Source organism: Chelonoidis abingdonii, chromosome 25 (assembly GCF_003597395.2).
Source record: "Chelonoidis abingdonii isolate Lonesome George chromosome 25, CheloAbing_2.0, whole genome shotgun sequence".
NCBI classification, from domain to species: Eukaryota; Metazoa; Chordata; order Testudines; family Testudinidae; genus Chelonoidis; species Chelonoidis abingdonii.
The window spans coordinates 2,678,764-2,699,913 of record NC_133793.1 but is presented as its reverse complement, the minus strand read 5'-3'; the positions used below and the strand labels follow the sequence as shown (position 1 = coordinate 2,699,913).

Here is a 21,150-nt window from a genome sequence, read left to right as displayed (position 1 = left end):
AGCTCCTGGAGGGGGGCGCCGCGCGAACCCGGCCTCTTCTGACCCGCCCCCGAACGACGCGCGCCCCGCGGCGCCTGCGCAGCGAGCAGCCGGTACGCCCGCCCTTTCAACGCGTGGGGACAGCGGGCGGAGGGCCCGCTGCTTATTGCTAATATCCGGGGCGGGGCGCCCTGGTCCGGGGTGGGGGGACGGACCAAGACTCCATCGAGCGCGACGAGGTGAGCCCCGCCCGTAGGTCCAACTCCGTCTGTTATCCGCCCCGGCCATGGACCCACCCCTCATCTCTCTACCCCCCCGGGCCATGGAAGCCTCCCCATCTCCTCTAATCTCCCCGGCCTGGACCCACCCCTCATCTCCCTCTCGCACATCTCCCTACCCACCCCACTCGGCATGGAACCTCCCTCATCCTCTTACTCCCCCCACCCCGGCATGGAACTTCCCCTCAATCTCTCTTACCCCCCCACCCCGCCATGGAACCTTCCCCTCATCTCTCTTAACCCCCCCCCCCGGCATGGAACCCCCTCATCTCTCTTACCCCCCCACACCCGGCGCATGGAACTTCCCTCATCTCTCTACCCCCCCATCCCGGCCATGGAACCTCCCATCCTCCTCTAATCTCCCCGGCCTGGACCCCACCCTCATCTCCCTCTCCCACATCTCCCCTACCCCACGCCATGGAACTCCCCCAGATCTCTCTACCCCCCGACCCGGCATGGAACCTTCCACCATCTTCTCTCACCCCTCCCCCGCCATGGAAATCCCAATCTCCTCTAATCCCCCGGCCTGACTCACACCGCTCACTCCTCTCCCACTCTACCTACCCCCCACCATGGAACCTCCCCCTCATTCTTATACCCCAGCAATGGAACCTCCCCATTTCCATCCTCCCCAGCCATACCCACCCCCCTCCTCTCCGTGGCCCACATTCCCACCCACCTCCCACCAATGGAACCTCCCCCTCATCTCTCTTGACCCCGCCCCAGCTATGGAACCCCCATCTCCTCTAATCTACCCCGGCAATGGAACCGCCCTATCTCCCCCTGCCCCCGGCACAGCCATGAGGAACCACCCCACATCTCCTCTACTCCCCCTCCCACCACACAGGCCATGGAACCACTCCCACATCTCCCCTCCCTCATCATGGGCCGTGGAACTGCCCTCACATCTCTCCTTCTCTCCCCCTCCCCCATTGGGCCATGGAACCATCCCCACATCTCCCCCCTTCCACTACCTCCAAACAGGCCATGATAGCCCCTGCCATCCCTTCATGCTGCTCAAGACCTGGACTGGTACAGCACCAGCCATGGAGACCTCGCCAGCCTCCCTGCAGGGTACCTGAACTCCCTCTTTCACTCATCCACATATTAGGCTTGTTTTACTTTAATGACAAAAAGAAAATGCACCTGCCCTCACTAGCATGTATGGTTTTGGATCAGCTCCTGATTTATTACCCTAAATCTACTATCAGCATTTTACTGGAACTAAATCCACTTACTCGTTTTGGCAAGTTAATTTGTAGCTGAGAGAAGTTTCCTTATTTCTTGCAAACAACAGACCATAAAAGCAATCCAACTGAAAGTTACTTTCACATTGCTACATTTATAAAGAAGAATATCACTAAAGGGAAGTAAGAAAAGTGGTAGATAGCATAGCATTTAGGGGCTGAAGTTTACATTGCTCTGGCCAACAGATTTATTCTAAGACAGAAAAACCTATGCACTCAGGAAAATATTTCTGAAGAACTGGAGTTCCCTGTTTTGTGATGGGGCAGAAATGAACAGTGAAGTATGAACATAGAAACAAAAATAAGACACTTTTTTGGTAGTAGGTCATTTCTATACCTCTCATTTTTATGAGTGCTGCAAAAAAGAGGTTGCTACTGTTTAATGGTGGACAGACAGCTAGCTATATGAATTGAAGTAAACAAAATCTTCTCTGGCCTCAACTGGCAAAGAGAAGGGACTGTTTCCTTCCAGGAGTGCTAAAGAATCACACACAAGCTAGTATATATTACACCAAGCTTCACATTTCCCATTATAAATGGTATCTAAAGTATCCAGACTTCCCACAGCAAAGGTTAAGGGCAGAACATGAATATTCACTTTCCCTTTCCTTTAATTACTCAAGACTCTAAGTCTGAGGTCTGGAACAATCTAGAGCTTTCACAGAAAATGAAGGAGGCAAATATTGAAAGGTCACATTTAAAATCAGAGTAGTTTTGGTAGAATGTGTATAAATGCCACCCAGACTGATTCTGGGGTCTGAGGCTGGCCTGTGTAATCAGTCATGACACAAACAGACAGGATTTGTAACAGCTCCATGTGATAGGAGACTAGCAGCAGGTTTCCCTCTGTGTCAAATTGTAAGTGACTAAATAAACAGCTTCTTGTTCTGCCTGTGCCTCTGGGAAGCAGAGTATCATAATTCATCCATCATAGCCAGTAAATCATCTCCCCTGCTTGTGCTCTGTCTGGGCTGATCTGTCACCTCAAACTCTCCCATGATTCGAGCCAGCTCCTCATTCTGCTGTTGGTCCTGTTGAAAATGAAAACAAAACCCCAACATCTAAATTCTTAATTTCACAATTATTGGCGGTATAACTGTTCAGAGAGTTCATCTGAAGATTTAAGGTCCAAAATTTGACCAAATTTAGAACTGTCGTCATAACCTTAGAAAAGCCCTCAGCATTCTAAATTTTATGTATTTTAACATAAAAAGTATGTTTAAGAAAAGATACTTGTCAGTTACTGAGAAATTAACTAAATCCCTGATGAACCACCAGTTTTTTGAACACTACAAATAAAAACAAGTGTGTCGCTCCTCCCCTTCCCCCATTCGTTAATTATAGCACTGGCCATTGCTTTTCCCTTAAAATAGCTAATGATGGAGCCTGCCCTTGCAGTTCTGCCCTGTGCAGACCACAGGACTGGAATCAGAATACAAAACTCAGGTGACATATTTAACCACCTGCTTAAAGTTAAGCATGTGAGGATCTGCAGCTGTAGGGCAATAGGAGCAGGCAAATGGTCCACAGGGTCTGCCATCTCTAGCCTATATGTTTTAAAAACTTTGTGCTTTGGCAGGTGAGTAAAGGAGATACAGTTGCAAATATCTGCTATCTTTCTAATTCTACTACTTTGTAATTGCTAAGTCTGCACATAATTCTATTACTTATTTGTGATCTTAACTCGGTTTTGTCAAAATACATTAATATTTTCAAAATTTATCAAATTCATCTTTAGCATACAATTATTTTCTCAGAAACAAAGAGATGATAAAGATCAAAGATCTGAAATACACTATACATACCTGTAAAAAGCGACAGAGTCCTGTGGCACCTTATAGACTAGCAGATGTTTTGGAGCATAAGCTTTCGTGGGTGAATACCCACTTTGTCAGATGTGAGTGAATACTCACTTCGTCAGATGCATCTGACGAAGTGAGTATTCATCCATGAAAGTTTATGCTCCAAAACGTCTGTTAGTCTATAAGGTGCCCCAGAATTCTTTGTTGCTTTTTACAGCTCCAGACTAACACGACTACCCCTCTGATACTTGACTATATATACCTGGGTTGCTTGTATGTTGATAACTTTGTAAGATAACTCTTCAGGTCTGGTCAATGCTGCATATCTGATTGAAGGCATAAAAAAGTTTACTTAATCTCATGTATGATAGATAAGGGAGTGAAGGGGAAAACGTCTGGTTGGTTATTAATTTACTGAGCAGCCTTCTTCATATAGCACCCCCTGTATTTCTCTAATACAAAACAAATCCAGCTAGCTTTAACTTTAACTAATCAGACAATGGAATGGCAGCCTTCTGCTCCCCCCAGCCAGAAAATAAATCCTTTATCAAAGAGACTAGGATGATTAGAGCTGAGCGACCAGATTAGCTGAATTGTCATTAAGTCTATAACAAAGCACTTATCTTGTGAAATGTTTATTTCCTTAAAAGGAGCTGGAGGGAGATTGGCAATGGGAGAGTATTTCGCTTCAGGCACAGGTTCAAATCTATCAGGTCACTAGTGGTCAAAAGTCATTACTATCCAATGGGGAATTAAGAAGCCTCAGTCACTTTATAGTGGAGAAGACTATGTTATAACCCTCCCCCACTACCTGTGCTAACTGGATTTCTGGTTGGTAATTTCAGAGGCCAAGGTGTGAACAGACCAGAGAGACTGAACTCCTCTCTCGTCCCTGGAGAGGATCCATCCAGGTCAGGACTGAGCCATAATAGAAAGCTTGCCCTGTGCTGTACCTTCGCTTTAGAAAAAGGGCTTCAGTCTCCAGGACTGTTAATGCTGTGCCTCTCCCCAGTACCAAAAACACACACACAAAATTGCACTGGAATTAAGCATACTCTTCATCCTCATCTGTTGTGAATAGGTTTAATCGGAATCCCGGCTCACTGCCATTGGGTTTCTTGATCTCCAGGCCTCCCATTAGTCTAGCCAAAAAGTTCAGTTCTTCTTTAGCAAGAGGGTTAGGGGCTGCATTCTCCTGCAGAAAACAACAATGGATTCATTGGATGGACAAACAGAAAAAGAAGGACTATACTCGTTTTGCTGGTTCCTGGTATTGTAAAAGACAACATTTTTCAGTGTGATATTATTTTATATTATTGAAGCAATATGGTGGCTGACTGATGCTTAGCGCATATGGACTTAAACTGAGGTTACACATAACAGGACAAAATAACTTCCTGGCTAAATCGAACAGCTGAAAAATCTGTAAAATGAACTTCCAATTGTTTCAGTAGGTCAAATAACTGGTTAGGAAAAACAACCACAAAGATTTTAGCATGCATAAAGATCAAGACAGAGAACAATACAGAAAAAATTATTAAACCATGATATAAACCACTGGTAGCCTCCTCTAATATGTTCTGGTCACCCCATGGCAACAAGGATGGTACAAAATTGGAGGGGGTTCAGAGAAGGCTAACAACACAGAGGCCTGGAAAAAGTATCCGATACACAAAGCCTGAAGAGACTGGGATTGTTTACCTGAGAAAGGAAGATGAACAGGAGGGGTCGTGATAAAAGTATATAAAATAATGAATGGTCTAGAAAAGGAAGGTTGGGAGCTTCTGTTCTTCATGTCTCATAAAAGAACAAGGGGAGACTGAATGAAACTAAAAAAGGTGGCAAATCCAAAACTGATAAAAGGACATCTTCACATAATGCGTAATTAGACCAAAATACTTTTTGCCACAGAATGTCACTGACGTCAATAACTTAGTAAAGCATGAACGGGATAGAAGGTCATCCAACCTTTGTGTGGGATGCCAAACTCTTGGATGCTCCTGACATATGTGTCTCTATTGGCCGACTAACACTGTACCTAGAGGGAAAAATAAAAGAGTTACTGCATGCAGGGAAAAACAGTCAGTTCCTGTGCACAGGGGAGGAGCCAAAGAGACATCTCTGTCTGCATAGGATCAAAATATGTTTTCTGGATGATAAAGTTATATTGATACATTCTTTTCTGGAGAAAGTGAATGATTGGAATGAGCAGTTTTAATTCAGCTTTCTAACATACTGACTGTGCTTGAGTGAAGAAAAGTACAAATGGACCAAGTACTCCTAACTCTTCTTTCCTGAATGGCAGAATTACTCAGAAGAAATCTATGCATCAAAAGTATTCCCTGAATGCAAACTAAGTGATAATTACATGCAGCTCACAGAACATGTAATAGTAAACCAGATCCAGTCATTCCTCAACTCCGCCCTGGACAGGAGTTGAGAATTTGCTGTTTCTTGTCGGGGCTATTTATATACATCCACACATAGCTACTGCTGGTTGTGGTGTTCTCCTCCCAGGACGACATCACTAAACTAAAGGTGTCAAGCTGATAAAGAGCTGCAGAAGTGGCCTAAACAAGCCAATGAGATACAAAGACTCAAGACATGTTTTCCTCAACAAACCAAGAGCCATTTATCTTCAAGGCTGACCTTCAGCAGCTTTTATTGAGAATTTTATATGGAGTTTCTATGTAGGACAGTTTACTTACATGTTTGTCCCCAGCTTAAGCACTCTGTCTCCATAAAGATCAAATGAACCTTCCCTTTGTGGACTGATATAATTTCCACCATTGGTAAATTCAGCCCTTTTAACTTCATCTCCATTGCAATTAAACATCCTTAAAGGAATAAAAATAAATCATTGTTATCTCAAGATATTCAGTGAGGCTCTTTAGTGCTGACTTGCTTTGCTCTTCATACTGGAGGAGGGGGAATCAAGCTCTCTCGTCAAATGTTTGATACTACTATAAAAACGACTAAATTGATAAAGGGCAGTGGTGTAATTTTAAAAGAATAAATAAGGGGCACGTTGCTGGAACAGGAGATTACAGAGGGAATACTCAGCCTTTCAATGTCAGATCACTTGTTCCAAGTCCTGAGCTATATAAGTAATTAATAGCCAACAGATACTCAGTGATCTATGCAAAATGAATGATAGTTTTGGTGCAGTTCCCACTGGACAAGTATTCTCATTACAGTTGGTACCAACTACTCCTTTGTGGGCAGCCGTGCACACTGGGGGAGCTGCATACGTAATAAATAATGGTTTAGAAATCACCTGATGAGTCCTGGAACTTCTGTTCCCCATGGAACAGGACCTGATAGAGGCAGCACAAAGCGACCATTCGAGTTTTGTACTTTATCCTTTAGAAAGATGGAGACCTGCAAAGAAACACCCCACCCACAAAAATACCAGTCAAACAATTCCTAATGTAAATCACTTGGAGCCTGATCCTGCAGACTTCCTGCCAAAATCAAAGGACGGCTGATATTTGAAAGAACTGTGGGATTGGGCCCACAGTAGTCATATTGTAGTCATCGCCCACAGACTGGAAGTATTCATCTAACTTTAACTGATCATACTCAAATGAGTAAAACAGAACCCTTCATTTTATTTAGGAATGTTGAATCCTTCTGTCAATCCCCAGTTTTTCATGGTTTCTTAGTCAAGCCTTTAATTACAAAGAAAAATGTTTGTCAGTTGAGTTTGTACATAAACAGGTATCTTTGGGTTTGTGAAATCTCCCAGTAATGAAAAACCCAAGTCCAGAAAACAATCTGTACATTAGTATTTAAAGAACTGCAACTGAGTATGGGCAGTTGCTTTTCATATCATTCTAGTGAATGGGATGTTCATTTAGTAAAAACTATTGGGCACACTTGTTATTTATACTGAGCTTAGTTTTTAGAGTTACGGAGAGATCAAGCACATCGATGTAAGTTACAAGCCCAAGCAGCAAAAACACACCTGTTTCAAACTAATGTAATTATAACAAAATACCTACATTTTATTGCCACAAAATCAAACACACTATTTTTTTTATGGACTAATGAAATGGGACACTTACCCTGATGTGCATGTCCTGAAAGAAAATTAGGAGTGTTTGCCTGATCAGCTGAAATTCACCAGCAGACAGACAACTGTACATCTATAGAACAGAAAAGAAATTTTAACTGTAATGTTTCTAAGCTGTTCTGTGAATGACCTGTCCCATCTAGTCAAATGTGGCCACGAAAATGTCAAAACTGTGTTGCAAATAAAAATAAATAAAGGGCAGTGCGGTAAGCAGCCATTGTTAACAAACCAATTCCAAATTCAGTTCCTACTGAAGTCAATGGAAAGACTTACACCTTAATGGGAACTGGACTGGATCCTAAATAAATAAATAGCTTCAAGTGAGCCAGTATGAAAACAACACTGGGATTCTAAACTGCTCAGTCTCAAGACGTATTTTTAAAACACTTCAGAGCCTTCCTTCCTTCACCATTATTTATTGTTGGAATATATCAGTCACTAAATTCCCTTCCAAAGAAATACAATTTAGAGCAAAAAAAAAGTCTTTCACTGGGATAGTTATATTTGTGGTTCCAAAAAGATTAGGAAAAGTCAGTAACTGAAAACCAAATCTATTTCCCTCAGGTTCAAGAAGGGAGCAGAATGATTTGAGTTGTTTCCTAAGGCTAAAAGGAAAGTTCCATACTCACTGAGCCACTCATCAATGGGGTATTTAGCATCTTTAAAATTAGCTGAAAAAAACAAACATCCAATAATTGGCTCTTACATCGATTAGCTGCCGAAATGTTTCATCCACTTGGTTAAGGATATTAGGGGAGTCTCGTATAAAATCCTTGATAGCATCCAGATGATTAAAAGTGACTAGCAGTATGTCTTTGGGTCGAGGACAGAGCAGAACTTGGTATTTGAAAGCCATAGTCATAAGATCATAGAGCTGTAAAATAATGCAGGGAAATCTAGTTAGATCAAAAAGCCAAGGTCAGTTATCATCTGGTGAAAATCCCACTGTCAAGTCAAGTTTAATCTGGAAGAAAACTCATCCCAATACCTGTATGGTAAGAGCTATGATCTTTTATTCCTTTGGTAGGTTTTATACATACCTGTTACATGCAGAATTTAATTGTTAGTATCTAAACCCATAGGGTAAAATGTTCACAGGGGCTTTCCTCAACCTCCTTAGTTATAGCCACAATTATTTGCATGTAGAATACTCTTTGCAGGTACACATTCAGGTATTTGCACATACAAAATTGAGGGTATGAATCGGAAGATGCCCAAACAGTAATAAGCATATACACAGTTATAATTAAGATATACCTAATGAATACCCCAAATCAAACACTTTCACATTATCAAAGCAGAAACATAGAGTTTTGAATTTGTTGTTGTTTTGAGTGATCTTAATGTGTCTGATTCTAAGGTGTATTTTCTAACACCTTTGCTAGGAGGAAACTAGGAGGAACTTTTGCAAGGAGGATTTCTGTCACAAAATGCTTCATCAATTAGAATGATATAAAAAAAATCTACTGCAATCAACACTCAGTGAGAAGCAGCATCGAAGAAAGCAACAAATGGCTTCTAATATTTAGAATAATTTATGAGGGAAGACATTCTTTTTACCTTATCCATGCTCGCCTGGTTCAGCCTCATGATTGAAGCATGAGCCAGCCGGTCATACACTGTTCTCAGGGCCTTCTTGGAATAGAGTTCCTGTGGTTTAAACAGCTCCTCCATAAACTTTTTATTGAACATGGTTGTGATGATATCATTCATAACTGTAAAGACAAAAGAACCCATTTTGTTGATTTTCTATACTGACAGACTTCAAAAATAGCTCATGCTCTATTTTGTTCCATGTGGAGGACACAGACAATCGGGTGTGTGAGGATTCATATGAATTGTTACCTATGCAAACCACATACAGAGCCACAAGAGAAAAAAATACTGGTATACTATACCAGCAAAGCACTTCTAGTGTGGACGCAGCTAAACCAGCAAAGCTGTCCTTTGCTATAGTATAGTAAAACCATCTCCCACGAGAGAAACAAACTATACTGGTAAAAGTGAAGTTCTGCCAGTATAAACGCATCTACACTAGGAGCTTCTGTTGACACAGCTCTGTGGGTCAGGGATCACACCTCTTCACCCCTGCGAATGACAGAGCTGGGCTGGTAGAAGTCTGCAGTGTAGACCTAGCCATAGGCAACAAACACTTTCTTTCTGATGGGAATAAGACTCTTTTTGGTGCATTGTTTTCTAAATCATGTCTATCACTTTTATTATTTTTTTATTTAAATCAGAAATGTCTGGTTCTGTGAACAGGCTGATACTACATCTAATGCCTATTTAGCTATAATTCTGCTCCACAGGGAAAGCTTTCTGGTTCTAAATTATATTAGACTTTCACATTACCATCTTAAAATAAATTATGGTCAACTGAATCTTTTTCTCCCTTTAGAAATGTAAGAAGTCAATTTCTTTTCCTTTTTTTAACAGAAGTCTATCAAATGATTCAAGGTTCCTTATCTGAAGTTTTTGTGTTGCACAGACTTGGATTTTTGGTGGCATGGAAAGCATTTCAAACACTGGCACCACTGGAATATAATACTGAGCTCTTCCACTGTGATTTTCATATGAGAATCTCAAAGCACTTCAAAACATTTATTAAGCTTCACAACAACCTTATGAATAGTACCTTTTTATATATGTTTATTGAGGCACAGAGCTGTTAAGTGACTTACTCAAGAGATGCAGTGACAGAGCAAAGAATAGAACCATGGAGTCCTGCCTCTAGTCATCAGACTACACTGCTTTTCTGAAAAGGTAGACATTAGGGATAAATTTAGCAGTGATACAAGGAGGTGCAACTCCACTGTCTTCAGTACTGAATTTGGCCCTAAACTCTGTACCCCACAGACTCCCTTCCCACTATGGAAATGCTGAATGAAAGCTAATATTGCAGTCCATATCAAGACTACAGAGCAAGAATTAAGCCTCTTCGAAGCAGATGACCACTACCAAAGATAGTGAGGCTAGCAAATTCAAACAGGATTACAGAAACCTCCGGGCAGAAGTCAGAGAACAAAGGGATACTTGGTGGTAGTGATTAGTTATATAAATACTTACATTATTTCTTATTGGTAGAGTTAGAGTGCACGCTCACTATTGCAGGGGCAGGGGGTGATGAGTGGGTCTACTGCACTGCAACAGAAGCTATGTAGCAGCTATTTTCACCTTCTCTGGCGCTAAATAATACTGGAAATTTAGTTAGATATCCAGGGCAGTTGCTAGGTACTATTCAGATGCCGAGAAGCTGGAAACAGATCATTCAGGGTGCTGGAGCGCAAGTCATTACTGATGCAATTCCCTCTATGCTTGCTTGAAGGTAATATTTACAAAGATGCAAAACAGTATTTCCCCTTGTGGGCATCTTAAGACATTTCATAGGATCCCAATCTATTCTCAGCTTCTAAGAAGCAGTGACCCAAATAAAAGTAACTATGATTAAAAGGTTTTTCTTCCCCCACTGCCTACCTTTGGCACGTACTATCCATAAAACATTTTATTTGTCAATCCTAGCCAGAAAAATTTGCTTCACAGCAGAACAATGAATCTTAATCCAACATCCCTTTAGGAATGAAGAAAATCCAATCCAATGTCAATAAGTATCAGTCATTACATATTTTATTTTGCAGATGGTCAGACATGAAAAAATCAGACCTCCTGCCCCATGGCAACACTAAAATGAATATTTTATAGCTGTTTGCACACATTGAGGTCTTCTCCTTCACTTGTTACCAAGGCCATCCAAACAGGTAGCAGAACAATCCTATTTAGAGTTGCAACAATACTCAAAGTCTCTCTATAAGTGTTTTACAATGGAATGAAATTGAATGAAATGGGATGACTTGTATTAACCACATATCAATCCTTACATAAATTAATTCCTGCAATTAAAACCATTCACATTTCTTAAAATAAAGCTGTGAAAGAAACAAATATTTAATGTAAAAAGGGCACAGCCAACCCCTGTATCATTCAAAAAACAAACACACTTCTGATAGTGAAATGTGGTATTAATTTCTTTATAGGAGCTAAAGACAAAAGCCTTGGATCAAGCAAAGGGATCCCAGAATGTAGGTTCTCCCAAGGAGAACGTTAGCCATTCAAGTTTAGTAAAATAAAAAAACCAGAGGTGCGTCAGCACAGGGATAAGGACACTCTAAGCAGTGCAGCATAAAGGCAACTAAGCACAGAGGGAGCTCAGCAAGCAGGACCAGGAAAGGGATCCAACTGCAGACAGGAGACATTCCCACAAAGAGAGAATGCAATGGATGAGAGAGAAGAGGTAGGATTCACAGAGGATCTTTCATAATCATGTCACATCATTTGTGACCCATACATCTCAGTTTCTAATGCAGTTTAACGAGAGATGGCTCACATGCATGACAGGAAGCAGATAACTTTCTGTCTTGATAAAGCTCATGCTTCCTAGATTACATTCACGTCAGCCAAATGAATAATCCAAGACCAAAACAGTTACACATTTTTACTTGCAACAAGTTTCCATTTAAAACAAAATCCAGGTACACAACTGCTGACAACCAAGGTTATAACTGACTCCAGCTGTGAACAACAGACACACATGTTCACATTACAGTCTGCCAGCTACTAATTACTGCTTCAGACACCAGTCACTGGTTACATTTCACACAGCTGCAGCAGTTCCTTTAGCTACTCATTGTGTAAACATGAACAATTGTGTATTAATGACAAATAACGGAAGTCAATGAAGTAGATGAGGATGGGTGAAGCCTGAATCATCATGATATCATCAACCTTGTGATTTGGGACTGTTGACTGCTCGGGGATCATTTCTTTTAATAGTAGCATCCAGCAATGGATACACTATGTTCTTACTGTATAATCCTTGCACAATGAAAGTATTAAAGCTTTACTTATTGATCTATGTGGAATCCACAGTTGTGCCTTGACCATATAAATATGAAAAGCAGGTGCTTTTATCCTCCACATCCCACTTTTGCATGTGTTACAATAGAGCCCGACATATGTTAGTACATTTTAAATGCTGCAAGAACATGTAACTGCACAAAATATACTGTGGAGCCACAGAGAAAAACGGAAGCAAACTCCAGCATAGTCACACGTGAATATCACTTGAACACTTAGGTATAGGGCTGTCAATTAATCAAAGTTAACTCACGTGATTAACTAAAAAAAAATTGTGATAAAAATTAATTTGCAATTAATCATACTTATAACATGAAATTTATTAAATATTTTCAATACTGATTTCAATTACAACACAGAATACAAAGTGCACGGTGCTCACTTTATATTATTTTTTATTACAAATATATGCACTGTAAAAATGATAAAATAAATAGTATTTTTCCGTTCACCTCATACAAGTACTGAAGTGCAATCTCTTCATTATGAAAGTGTAACTTACAAGTGCAGATTTTTTTTTGTTACATAACTGCACTCAAAAACAATACAGTGTAAAACTTTAGAGCCTACAAGTCCACTCTGTCCTACTTCTTATTCTGCCAATCGCTAAGACAAACAGGTTTGTTTACACTGACGAGAGACACTGCTGCCTGCTTCTTATTTACATCACCTGAAAGTGAGAACAGGCTTTCGCATGGCACTTTTGTAGCTGGTGTTGCAACGTACTTACATGCCAGATATGCTAAACATTTGTATGCCCCTTCATGCTTCGGCCACCATTCCAGAGGACATGCTTCCATGCTGATGATGGGTTCTGCCTGATAACAATCCAAAGCAGTGCAGACTGACACATGTTCATTTTTATCATCTGAGTCAGATGTCACCAGCAGAAGGCTGATTTTCCTTTTTGGTGGTTTGGATTCTGTAGTTTTGTAAACAAGAAGCAGGCAGCGTTATCTCCTGCAAATTGTAACCAGTCTTGTTTGTCTGAGTGATTGACTGACTAAGAAGTAGGACTGAGTGGACTTGTAGGCTCTGAAGTTTTACATTGTTTCATTTTTGAATGCAGGTTTTTTTTACATAATTCTACATTTGTAAGTTCAACTTTTTTGATAAAGAGATTGCACTACTGTACTTGTATGAGGTGAATTGAAAAATAATGTTTTTTTGTTTTTTACAGTACAAATAGTTGTAATAAAAAATAAATATAGTGAGTATTGTACACGTTGTGTTCCATGTTGTAACTGAAATTAATATATTTGAAAATGTAGTAAACATCCAAAAATATTTAAAATAAATGGTATTCTATTGTTGTTTAACAGCGTGATTAATTGCGATTTTTTTTTAATCACGTGATTAATCGCGATTAATTTTTTTAATCGCTTGACAGCCCTACATAGTGAAGCACCTTAGCTAAATGTACAGAGAATGCTGAAGGCTTTATTCTGAAAACTGTGAATCATAACTATTAAAAGGAAGCTGCTTAAAGAGGTGTGGTCCCTGGAAACTGGAGACTAATTAAGATCAGGAAAGGTAGGGGATTAGGGAATATCCCTTACAGAAATACAGCTATGCAGCATACATGATTACTGCCTGCATTATACACATGAACAATGCTCACAGAACTCATGCAGTCACATGCTTGTATTTCTGTAAGGTTAATCAACAAAGACATTCAGATGTGGCTAGAAAGTTCTCTCATCTATTGATATGCATTGCCCTGATTATAATTAATTTTCAGAGGGCTGCATGATTATAAGATATTTATTGTTAAAGTGTCTGATTTATTTGTGTTTAGATCTAAAATTAGTACTGTATTTTTTAAATAGAAAGTCTTGGTTGAAGAATTACCTGTTTGTGTTCTTGACAATTGCTATAACTACAACACTGCAGCAATAGGGTTTGGAGTGTATATGTGCATATGGGTTTAGAGTGCATATGTGCATATGGTTGTGCTGATCTATTGCATGCAGCTAAAAGGTTACTGTACCTCGTTTCCTGTCCACATCTGTCCATTCATCTACACGAAGCATACAAAACAAAAACATTGGTTCAAGTAGTAAGAACAATACTTGCAAGGAGATTAAAAGAAAGAAATTGGAAAAATCTAGCTAATGGACTTTATTTTCATGTCAGCATTCAATGCTTAACAAGAAAAGGCTGCCTGCCATTTTTACCTTTAATTCACATTAAAAACCAAACACCAATGATGAAATTCGGGCCCTTTTGAAATCATTGGCAAAAATCCCACTGACTTCACTGAGGCCAGAATTTTATCCCAAGCAAATGTTCAGCACTTTTGACACCAAGCTGGGAAAGGGAAGAGCTAATGTATCTGGTTGTTTTCAGTACAACTATACTTATTACTCACAAGTGAACAATAGAGAGTCAACAGTTCTAACCAATGATACCACAACATAGCTGTAACCACATCTCAACCGAAATAAAGCCGCTACAGTGTGCAGGTCCTATGTTCTCATCGAGATGTGTCAGAACTTGGTTTTTTGGGTCACTAATTCACACCTCATGTGTTATTATGTTTACCGGCTTGTTTACACTTACAATGCTGCAGCTGCACTGGTGGAGCTACGCTGCTGTAGCTCTAGCGAAAATGCTACTTACGCCAACAGGAGCGCTTGTCCTGATAGCACAGGTACTCCACCTCCTTGGAAGGTGGTAGCTTTGTCAATGGGAAAAGCCCTCCTGTTCACATAGTGCTGTCTACACTGGGGGTTAGCTTGGTATATCTACGTCTGTCAGGCCTGTGGAAAATTCACACCCTGTCACGTAATTATACTGACATAAGTTGGTAGTGTAGGCCAAGCCTAAGTTTTGTACCTCTAGCCACTTGAACAATACACAGCGATAGTGTAATAAGATAGCCCTATCATTACTTTAGCCATTACAATATGAATTGTTAAAAATAGCTTCCTGTAATATATTCTCTGCAACTGTCAAGCAGTTTTTTTCAGGTTGGGAGGACAGATGGAAAAGCATAATGAACCTTTTCCCTGATTTATTATTGTTATGAAATTTTAAAGTTCCTGGGATCGCCTTCCCTGCCCCTGCTCCATATACAATCATGGTTTGGAGAAGAAAGTGGCTTATTTTTAACCTTTATTTGTTTAATTCTGAAAATGTTACAATGAGAGCTGCACAATGCCACTGATTTAAGGTTGGAGCTTTTGTGCAGTTAGTATGAAATCAAAGGGGGAGGTACATTTAATAATGACTTTACAACTTTATAAATACAGGGTCCAAAAACATGTTACTAGGGTGGGCACAAAGTCCAGTAGTCATATATTTATGTTTCTCTTATTTTTAAAATTGTGTGTGTTTGTTTCTCAGGGGCTTTTTAAATGCTTCAGGAAGCCATCTCTGGGTCCAAAAATAACACCTCATCTGCTGTTGTTGTGTTATTTCAGAACCAGGATGATGAAAATATTGTTGAGAAGACCAAATCTTGAGTTATTTTGGTACCATAAATAGATCCCTGAGGCATTAAGCTCCGAAATAAAAATACAGAGATATTCAAGTTTATGCAAGTTTAAGTCACGCATCTGACGAAGTGGGAATTCACCCACGAAAGCCCATGCTCCAATACGTCTTTTAGTCTATAAGGTGCCACAGGACTCTCTGCTGGTTTTACAGATCCAGACTAACATGACTACACCTCTGATACTTGAAGTTTATTTGGGTTTCCATGATAACCAAATGCACAATCTTAGTTTTTACTTTCTTCTATTGTAGGCCTCCACCCATACCAGCTCTTTACTGTAATAAGTGTAGCAATCTCTCGTGTGTAAAGAAGTGATGATTTTTCTGGAGATGTTGATAAGTATGATGACTAAGGTTACGATTTAGTCACGAGTACTTTTAGTAAAAGTCATGGACAGGTCAAGGGCAATAAAAAAAATTCACGGCCCATGACCTGTCCATAATAATACTATAAATACCCCCGATTAAATCTTCGGGGTAAGGGAGGCGCTGCTGAGAGGGAGCTGGGTCTGCTGCTAGGGGAGGTGTCTGGGTGTCCTGCTGCTGGGGGTGGGGGCAGGACCAGCACCACCAGCTGCCAGGGGCCGCCGAGCAGCAGCTGCTCCAGCTGCCTGGGGAACCGCTGCTCAGGCGGTCCCCAGGGCAACCGCACTGACTCTACTGCTCGGGCGGTCGCCGGGGCCAGCTGCACTGACTGCTGCTCCGATGGTCCTTGGGGCCAGCTGCCTGAGCAGCTTCCAGTGCTGTTGGCCCCAGGGCCACTCCAGCAGTGGCTGGTGCAGCTGGATACAGTGCTGCCCAAGCGGGTGGCTGTGGAGCCACTTCAGCAGCGGCCAGTGGGGGTGTCTCTGGGGCCACCTGAGCAGCTAGCACTGGAGCCAGCTGCTTGGGAAGTTCTGGGGTCAGCCCCACTGGCTGCCGCAGAAGTTACGGAGCTCATGGAAAGTCACAGAATGATAACAGCTTCATGCAGTCATTACCAGAGAGGTACCTAGTGTCAGATAGCATCAATTTATAATGGTGAGAGTAATTAACAATCAGAACAATTAACCAAGTGTAATGGAAGATTTTCCATCACTGACAATTTTTAAATCAAGAGTGGATGATTTTCTAAAAGATCTGCTCTAGGGATTATTGTCACGAAGTTCTATGGCCTGTGTTATACAGTCAAACTAAATGATCACAATGGTCTGTTCCGGCCTTGGAATCTATTAATTTACGACCATAAAGCCCTGATTAGGAAATGGTTGTCATGTCTATGTTGTCTTTGCAGTATCCTTCTTATACCATAGTAAGTATATGAATAACTCTCCTATATAAATTTAATAGAGGGAAATATCACCCAACAAAAATGACTGCATGAGACTAGCTTACTAGTAAACAGTAGATCACTTTGGAGCTGGAGCGTGACTGATCATATTTCAGAGTGAAATTGCTAAAAACAGAGGACACTGCCATGAATGAGCAGCTTTGAGTCCATTTTTGTGCTGCAGCAAAGTCGCATCTTGATCAATGGAATCAGTAGGAGAAGGATAATATTTCACCTTATTTTATACATCCATGACTGGAGTTTTCTCTATTTGCTTCTTGGTCTTCTGGGATTTCCTCAGTTTTCCTTTTTAATTCCTATCCTCCTCTCTTCTACTTTACAGAGACCAAGGGCAGAGATGTAGATGGTACCCTCCACAGCCTGTTTGGGATGTCCCTGGATCAGTAGGAAGGAGTCATTCCCTTCACCAAAGCAACAAAGAATGTGTCCTCTGCACACCCAGTCAATCTTCCACCCGGGCACATTTTCTCCTCCTCATGCTGTCATATCATTTTACTTTATAATATTCTAGTGCAACTCATATTTTATTGGAACATACATTTCCAATACACAGGCTTCTCCCCAGGCAGCTACAGTGAGGTGTTCACATCTGCCCCTCAGTGAAGGGGATCTAGTCAGAACTCTGGTTTCAAAGGGGAACCGTTGGTTTCAAGGTTTCCATAAAAGATGTAACAGTTGGAAGAAACCTATATATTGGGTAGAGGGATACAGTATGACTGTGCTGTACAGTATGGAAACTGAGTACAGAGAGCTGTAGCTTTGATCCACATTCAACAATACCCCTCCATCCCCACCACACACTTACATTAGCCAGAATTTTTCTGTTCAAAATGTAACATCACCCTTTACATCCATGAGCATAAGTATCTAACAGTGCTGTGTCTAAATCTCCATTAAAGACAAATTTTAAACATGGTTCTAGAAAAAAACAGCTTGGCTCAGTATGCACTTACAACAAGCCATTTTAAAATCAGTTTAGCACAACATTTGCTCCTGGAGCCTCAGCTGTTTAGAGGGCAGTGTACCAAGCCTCTTGAACAGAAAGCCAAAGAGACAGGATCCAAAAGAGTGAATTATTTGCTGACTCTCTTTAGAGATGAAGCTAAATTATGTAGCTGTTTAAATATGAACATAAGTCTAGAAATGTCAGACATGTAAAGGAAACTGAGTCTTTAGCCAGATATCAACCACCTACACTATGAGATGTGATACCTCCCCATTAGGGCTCTGGAACCTAGCCCTAGCATATGATCTACTAGCAAGATGCCAACAAAAAGGTAAGGAGGGAGAGAGCCACGGTCACCCAGCAGGAGGAGGGATAATACAGGTGAGAAAGGCACTCCTTTATTCCTCTTATCAGCATCTGAGCACCCTATCATAAGCATAATTCCTACTTCTGAACCTTAGAGTCCAAAATGTGGGTGCCTGCATGAAACCTCCAAGCTTAATTACCAGCTTGGATCTGATAGCGCTGCCACCAGCCAAAAATTTCCAGTGTTTGGCTCACTCTGGTCTCCCCAAAACCTTCTCTGGGGGGACCCCAAGACTCAGATGCCCTGAGTCTTACCACAAAGGGAAATAACCCCCCTCCCCTTGTCTTCTCTTTACTTCCTCCCCAGGCTTCCCCTCCGTGGGTTATCCTGGAAGATTACTGTACTTAAACTCCTTGAATTACAAAACAGAGAGGGCAATTTACCTTCCCCCCTCCTTCTTTTTCCCCCTCCCAGTCTTTCCCTGAGAGAGACCGTAATCCTGGCACAGGGATTTCTATCCCCTAGAGCCTCACTTAGAAAAGAAAATCCAACAGGTTTTAAAAAGAAAAGCTTTATATAAAAAGAAAGAAAAGACATAAAAATGCTCTCTGTATCAAGATAACAATATACAGGGTCAATTGCTTAAAAGAAAAATATGAATAAACAGCCTTATTCAAAAAGAAATACAATTTAAACATCCCAGGAACTACACACATGTAAATACAAAAAAAACCAATAAAAGCCTATTGTTTTTCTACCTTTGTACTCACAACTTGGAAACTGAAGATTAGAAGCTTGAAGATAGAAAGATCCCTCTCACAGCCGAGAGACAGACAGGAGACACAGACAAAGGGACACACACAAAAATTCCCTCCCTGAGCTTTGAAAAATCTGGTTTCCTGATTGGTCCTCTGGTCAGGTGTTTGGTTACCCCTTTGCAGGTGAAATAGACATTAACCCGTAGCTATCTGTTTATGACACACCCAGGTGCTGTCTTCAAACTCTGTTCTATTTTTCTATTCTGTGGATAGTAGATATTTGATACATTTGAAGCCCCACACCTCCTGGCTTCTGGAAGGGAAAGCGTCCTTTCACTGCCCTGCAGGAGCACTTGATTTGTGGGCTTGCTGCTCCACCCTTCCCACAGCCTCTGGTGTTCTATCCCCTTCACTGGTGAACAGTGCCAGCCCGGCTGGAAGATTCCGAAGCAGTAGTGTGAAACTGACATGATTGTTTGCTGTCTACAGGACTTCAAACAGAAGCTGTAAATTTGGGTCACAGGCAGAAGACTCCCCTTTCAAACCACAGGGGCAAGAAGTGGGAGTCTAAAAAAAAGCTTCTTACTGGCTCCATGGAGAGAGTATTTTGAAGCCTGCCACAGGAATGGAACTCAAGTCGATCCATTTCAGAAGCATGGGGAAAAGGGAGGGGGGTTAAAGTTGCCTCCTCTAAAGAGCCCTGGCCTTCCCACATGCTCCATTCCCTACAGCCCACTCCCAGTTTCAGCCTAGGCTGTGATACACAGACTGCGGTGGTGGTGGCACGCGCGCGTGTGTGTGTGTCTGTCTCTCTCTCTCTGCCAATTCATGGGAGGGGGTGGGCAGAGTAGCACCAGGGCAGTCTTGCACAGGCCTCACTTTTGTGGCCCTTCTCAGGGGAGGTGCAGGGAGGCTGTCCCCTGGGACAGGGCTGTCATCTTTGCAGGCCTGCCTCCTAAGGATGCTCTGGGAAGGGGCAGGGGGCAGCCCCCTGGGTGTGCTGTGGAAAAGGCCAGCCCCCCGGGATGCTCTGGGTAAGGGCAGGGGGAGGCCCCCCAGGGATGCTGTAGTGGGGGGCAGCAGGTGCCCCCCCTGGGGGTGCTGTAGGAGGGGTGGGGGCTGCCCTAAGGAATGCTCTAGGAAGGGGCAGCCCCCCGGGATGCTCGGGGATGCTGTAGTGGAGAGAGTCCCCTGGGTATGCTGTGGAGGGAGGGGGTGGGCCCCCAGGGATGCTCTGGGAAGGGGCGGGCAGAGGCTCCCTGGGCAGTGGTGAGCTGGAGCCGGTTCCCAAGAACCGGTTGCTAAAATTAGACCTCTGTGGAGAACCGGTTGTTAAAGGGTCAGGGAGTGGGCAAAGAACTCCGGTCCGCACCATCCTGTAGCTCCCAGGATTCCCAGCTGGGGAGGCTAAGGCTCCCCCGGCCTTTCCTGCGCTTCCCCTATCTGCAGCCTGGCCAGCCGCCGGCACCAGCTGGGCAGCTCAGCTGAGCTGAGGAGTCGTCCTGCTGCCGCCTTTTGAGAGGCCCCGCAAGGTGTGGGGGGTCCTGCTGCAAGCTCCAGGGCTGGCCAAAGGGGAGGCAGCAAGTGGGGCAATTGGCCTGGGCCCTGCAGGGTCCCGGCCCCACGAGGATGTCTCCCGCAGGCCCTCCCCTGCTTCCCCCACCCCCAAGAGCCGCAGCACGGCCAGCAGCTGGACAGCTCAGCTGAACTCCGCAGTCCTCCTGCTGCTTTGAGCTGCCGCAAGGTAACGGGGGAGGGGGCTGCAAGTTCTAGGGTTGCCGGGGGGCAAGTGGGCAAATTTGCCCCAGGCTCTGCGGGGCCCCGGCCCCAGGGGTATGTCTCCCCCCACCCCCACCCCTCAAATCAGAACTTTTTATAGGGAACCGGTTGTTAAGATTTTGGCAGCTCATCACTGCCCCGGGGATGCCTGGGAAGGGGCGGGGGGCGCCCCCCGGGGATACCGTGGTGGGGGCGGGCGGCAGCCCCCCAGCGCTGTGCGGCGATGGGGGCGGCGGCCCC

At 42.7% G+C, this 21,150-nt stretch overlaps 1 protein-coding gene across 2 annotated transcripts; it reads right to left on the bottom strand.

Annotated features, from left to right (window-relative positions):
* Positions 1–1,420: 1,420 nt before the first annotated feature.
* OSCP1 (organic solute carrier partner 1) lies at positions 1,421–17,398 on the bottom strand. 2 transcript variants are annotated; one of them, XM_032766774.2, is made up of 10 exons: positions 17,165–17,398; positions 8,942–9,096; positions 8,088–8,255; positions 7,374–7,454; positions 6,584–6,687; positions 6,015–6,143; positions 5,275–5,344; positions 4,362–4,501; positions 3,569–3,632; positions 1,421–2,535 (listed from the first exon to the last, which is right to left on the bottom strand). In XM_032766774.2, the coding sequence occupies exons 2-10, from the start codon at positions 9,092–9,094 to the stop codon at positions 2,419–2,421; spliced, it is 1,026 nt and encodes a 341-aa protein (XP_032622665.1). In that variant the 5' UTR covers positions 9,095–9,096; positions 17,165–17,398; the 3' UTR covers positions 1,421–2,418. The 2 variants fall into 2 exon arrangements, with proteins under 2 accessions (XP_032622665.1, XP_074916899.1); XM_075060798.1 differs by lacking the exon at positions 17,165–17,398 and having other exon boundaries at positions 8,942–9,118.
* Positions 17,399–21,150: the final 3,752 nt, after the last annotated feature.

Coding starts and splice junctions, on each gene's coding strand:
- OSCP1 (XM_075060798.1), bottom strand. CDS start 9,118: ATGGGTTCTTTTGTCTTTACAGTTATGAATGATATCATCACAACCATG. Junction 6,688..7,373: donor TTCAGGACATGCACATCAGG/GTAAGTGTCCCA, acceptor GTTTCTTTGCAG/GTCTCCATCTTTCTAAAGGA. Junction 3,633..4,361: donor ACAACAGATGAGGATGAAGA/GTATGCTTAATT, acceptor GCCTTCAATCAG/ATATGCAGCATTGACCAGAC.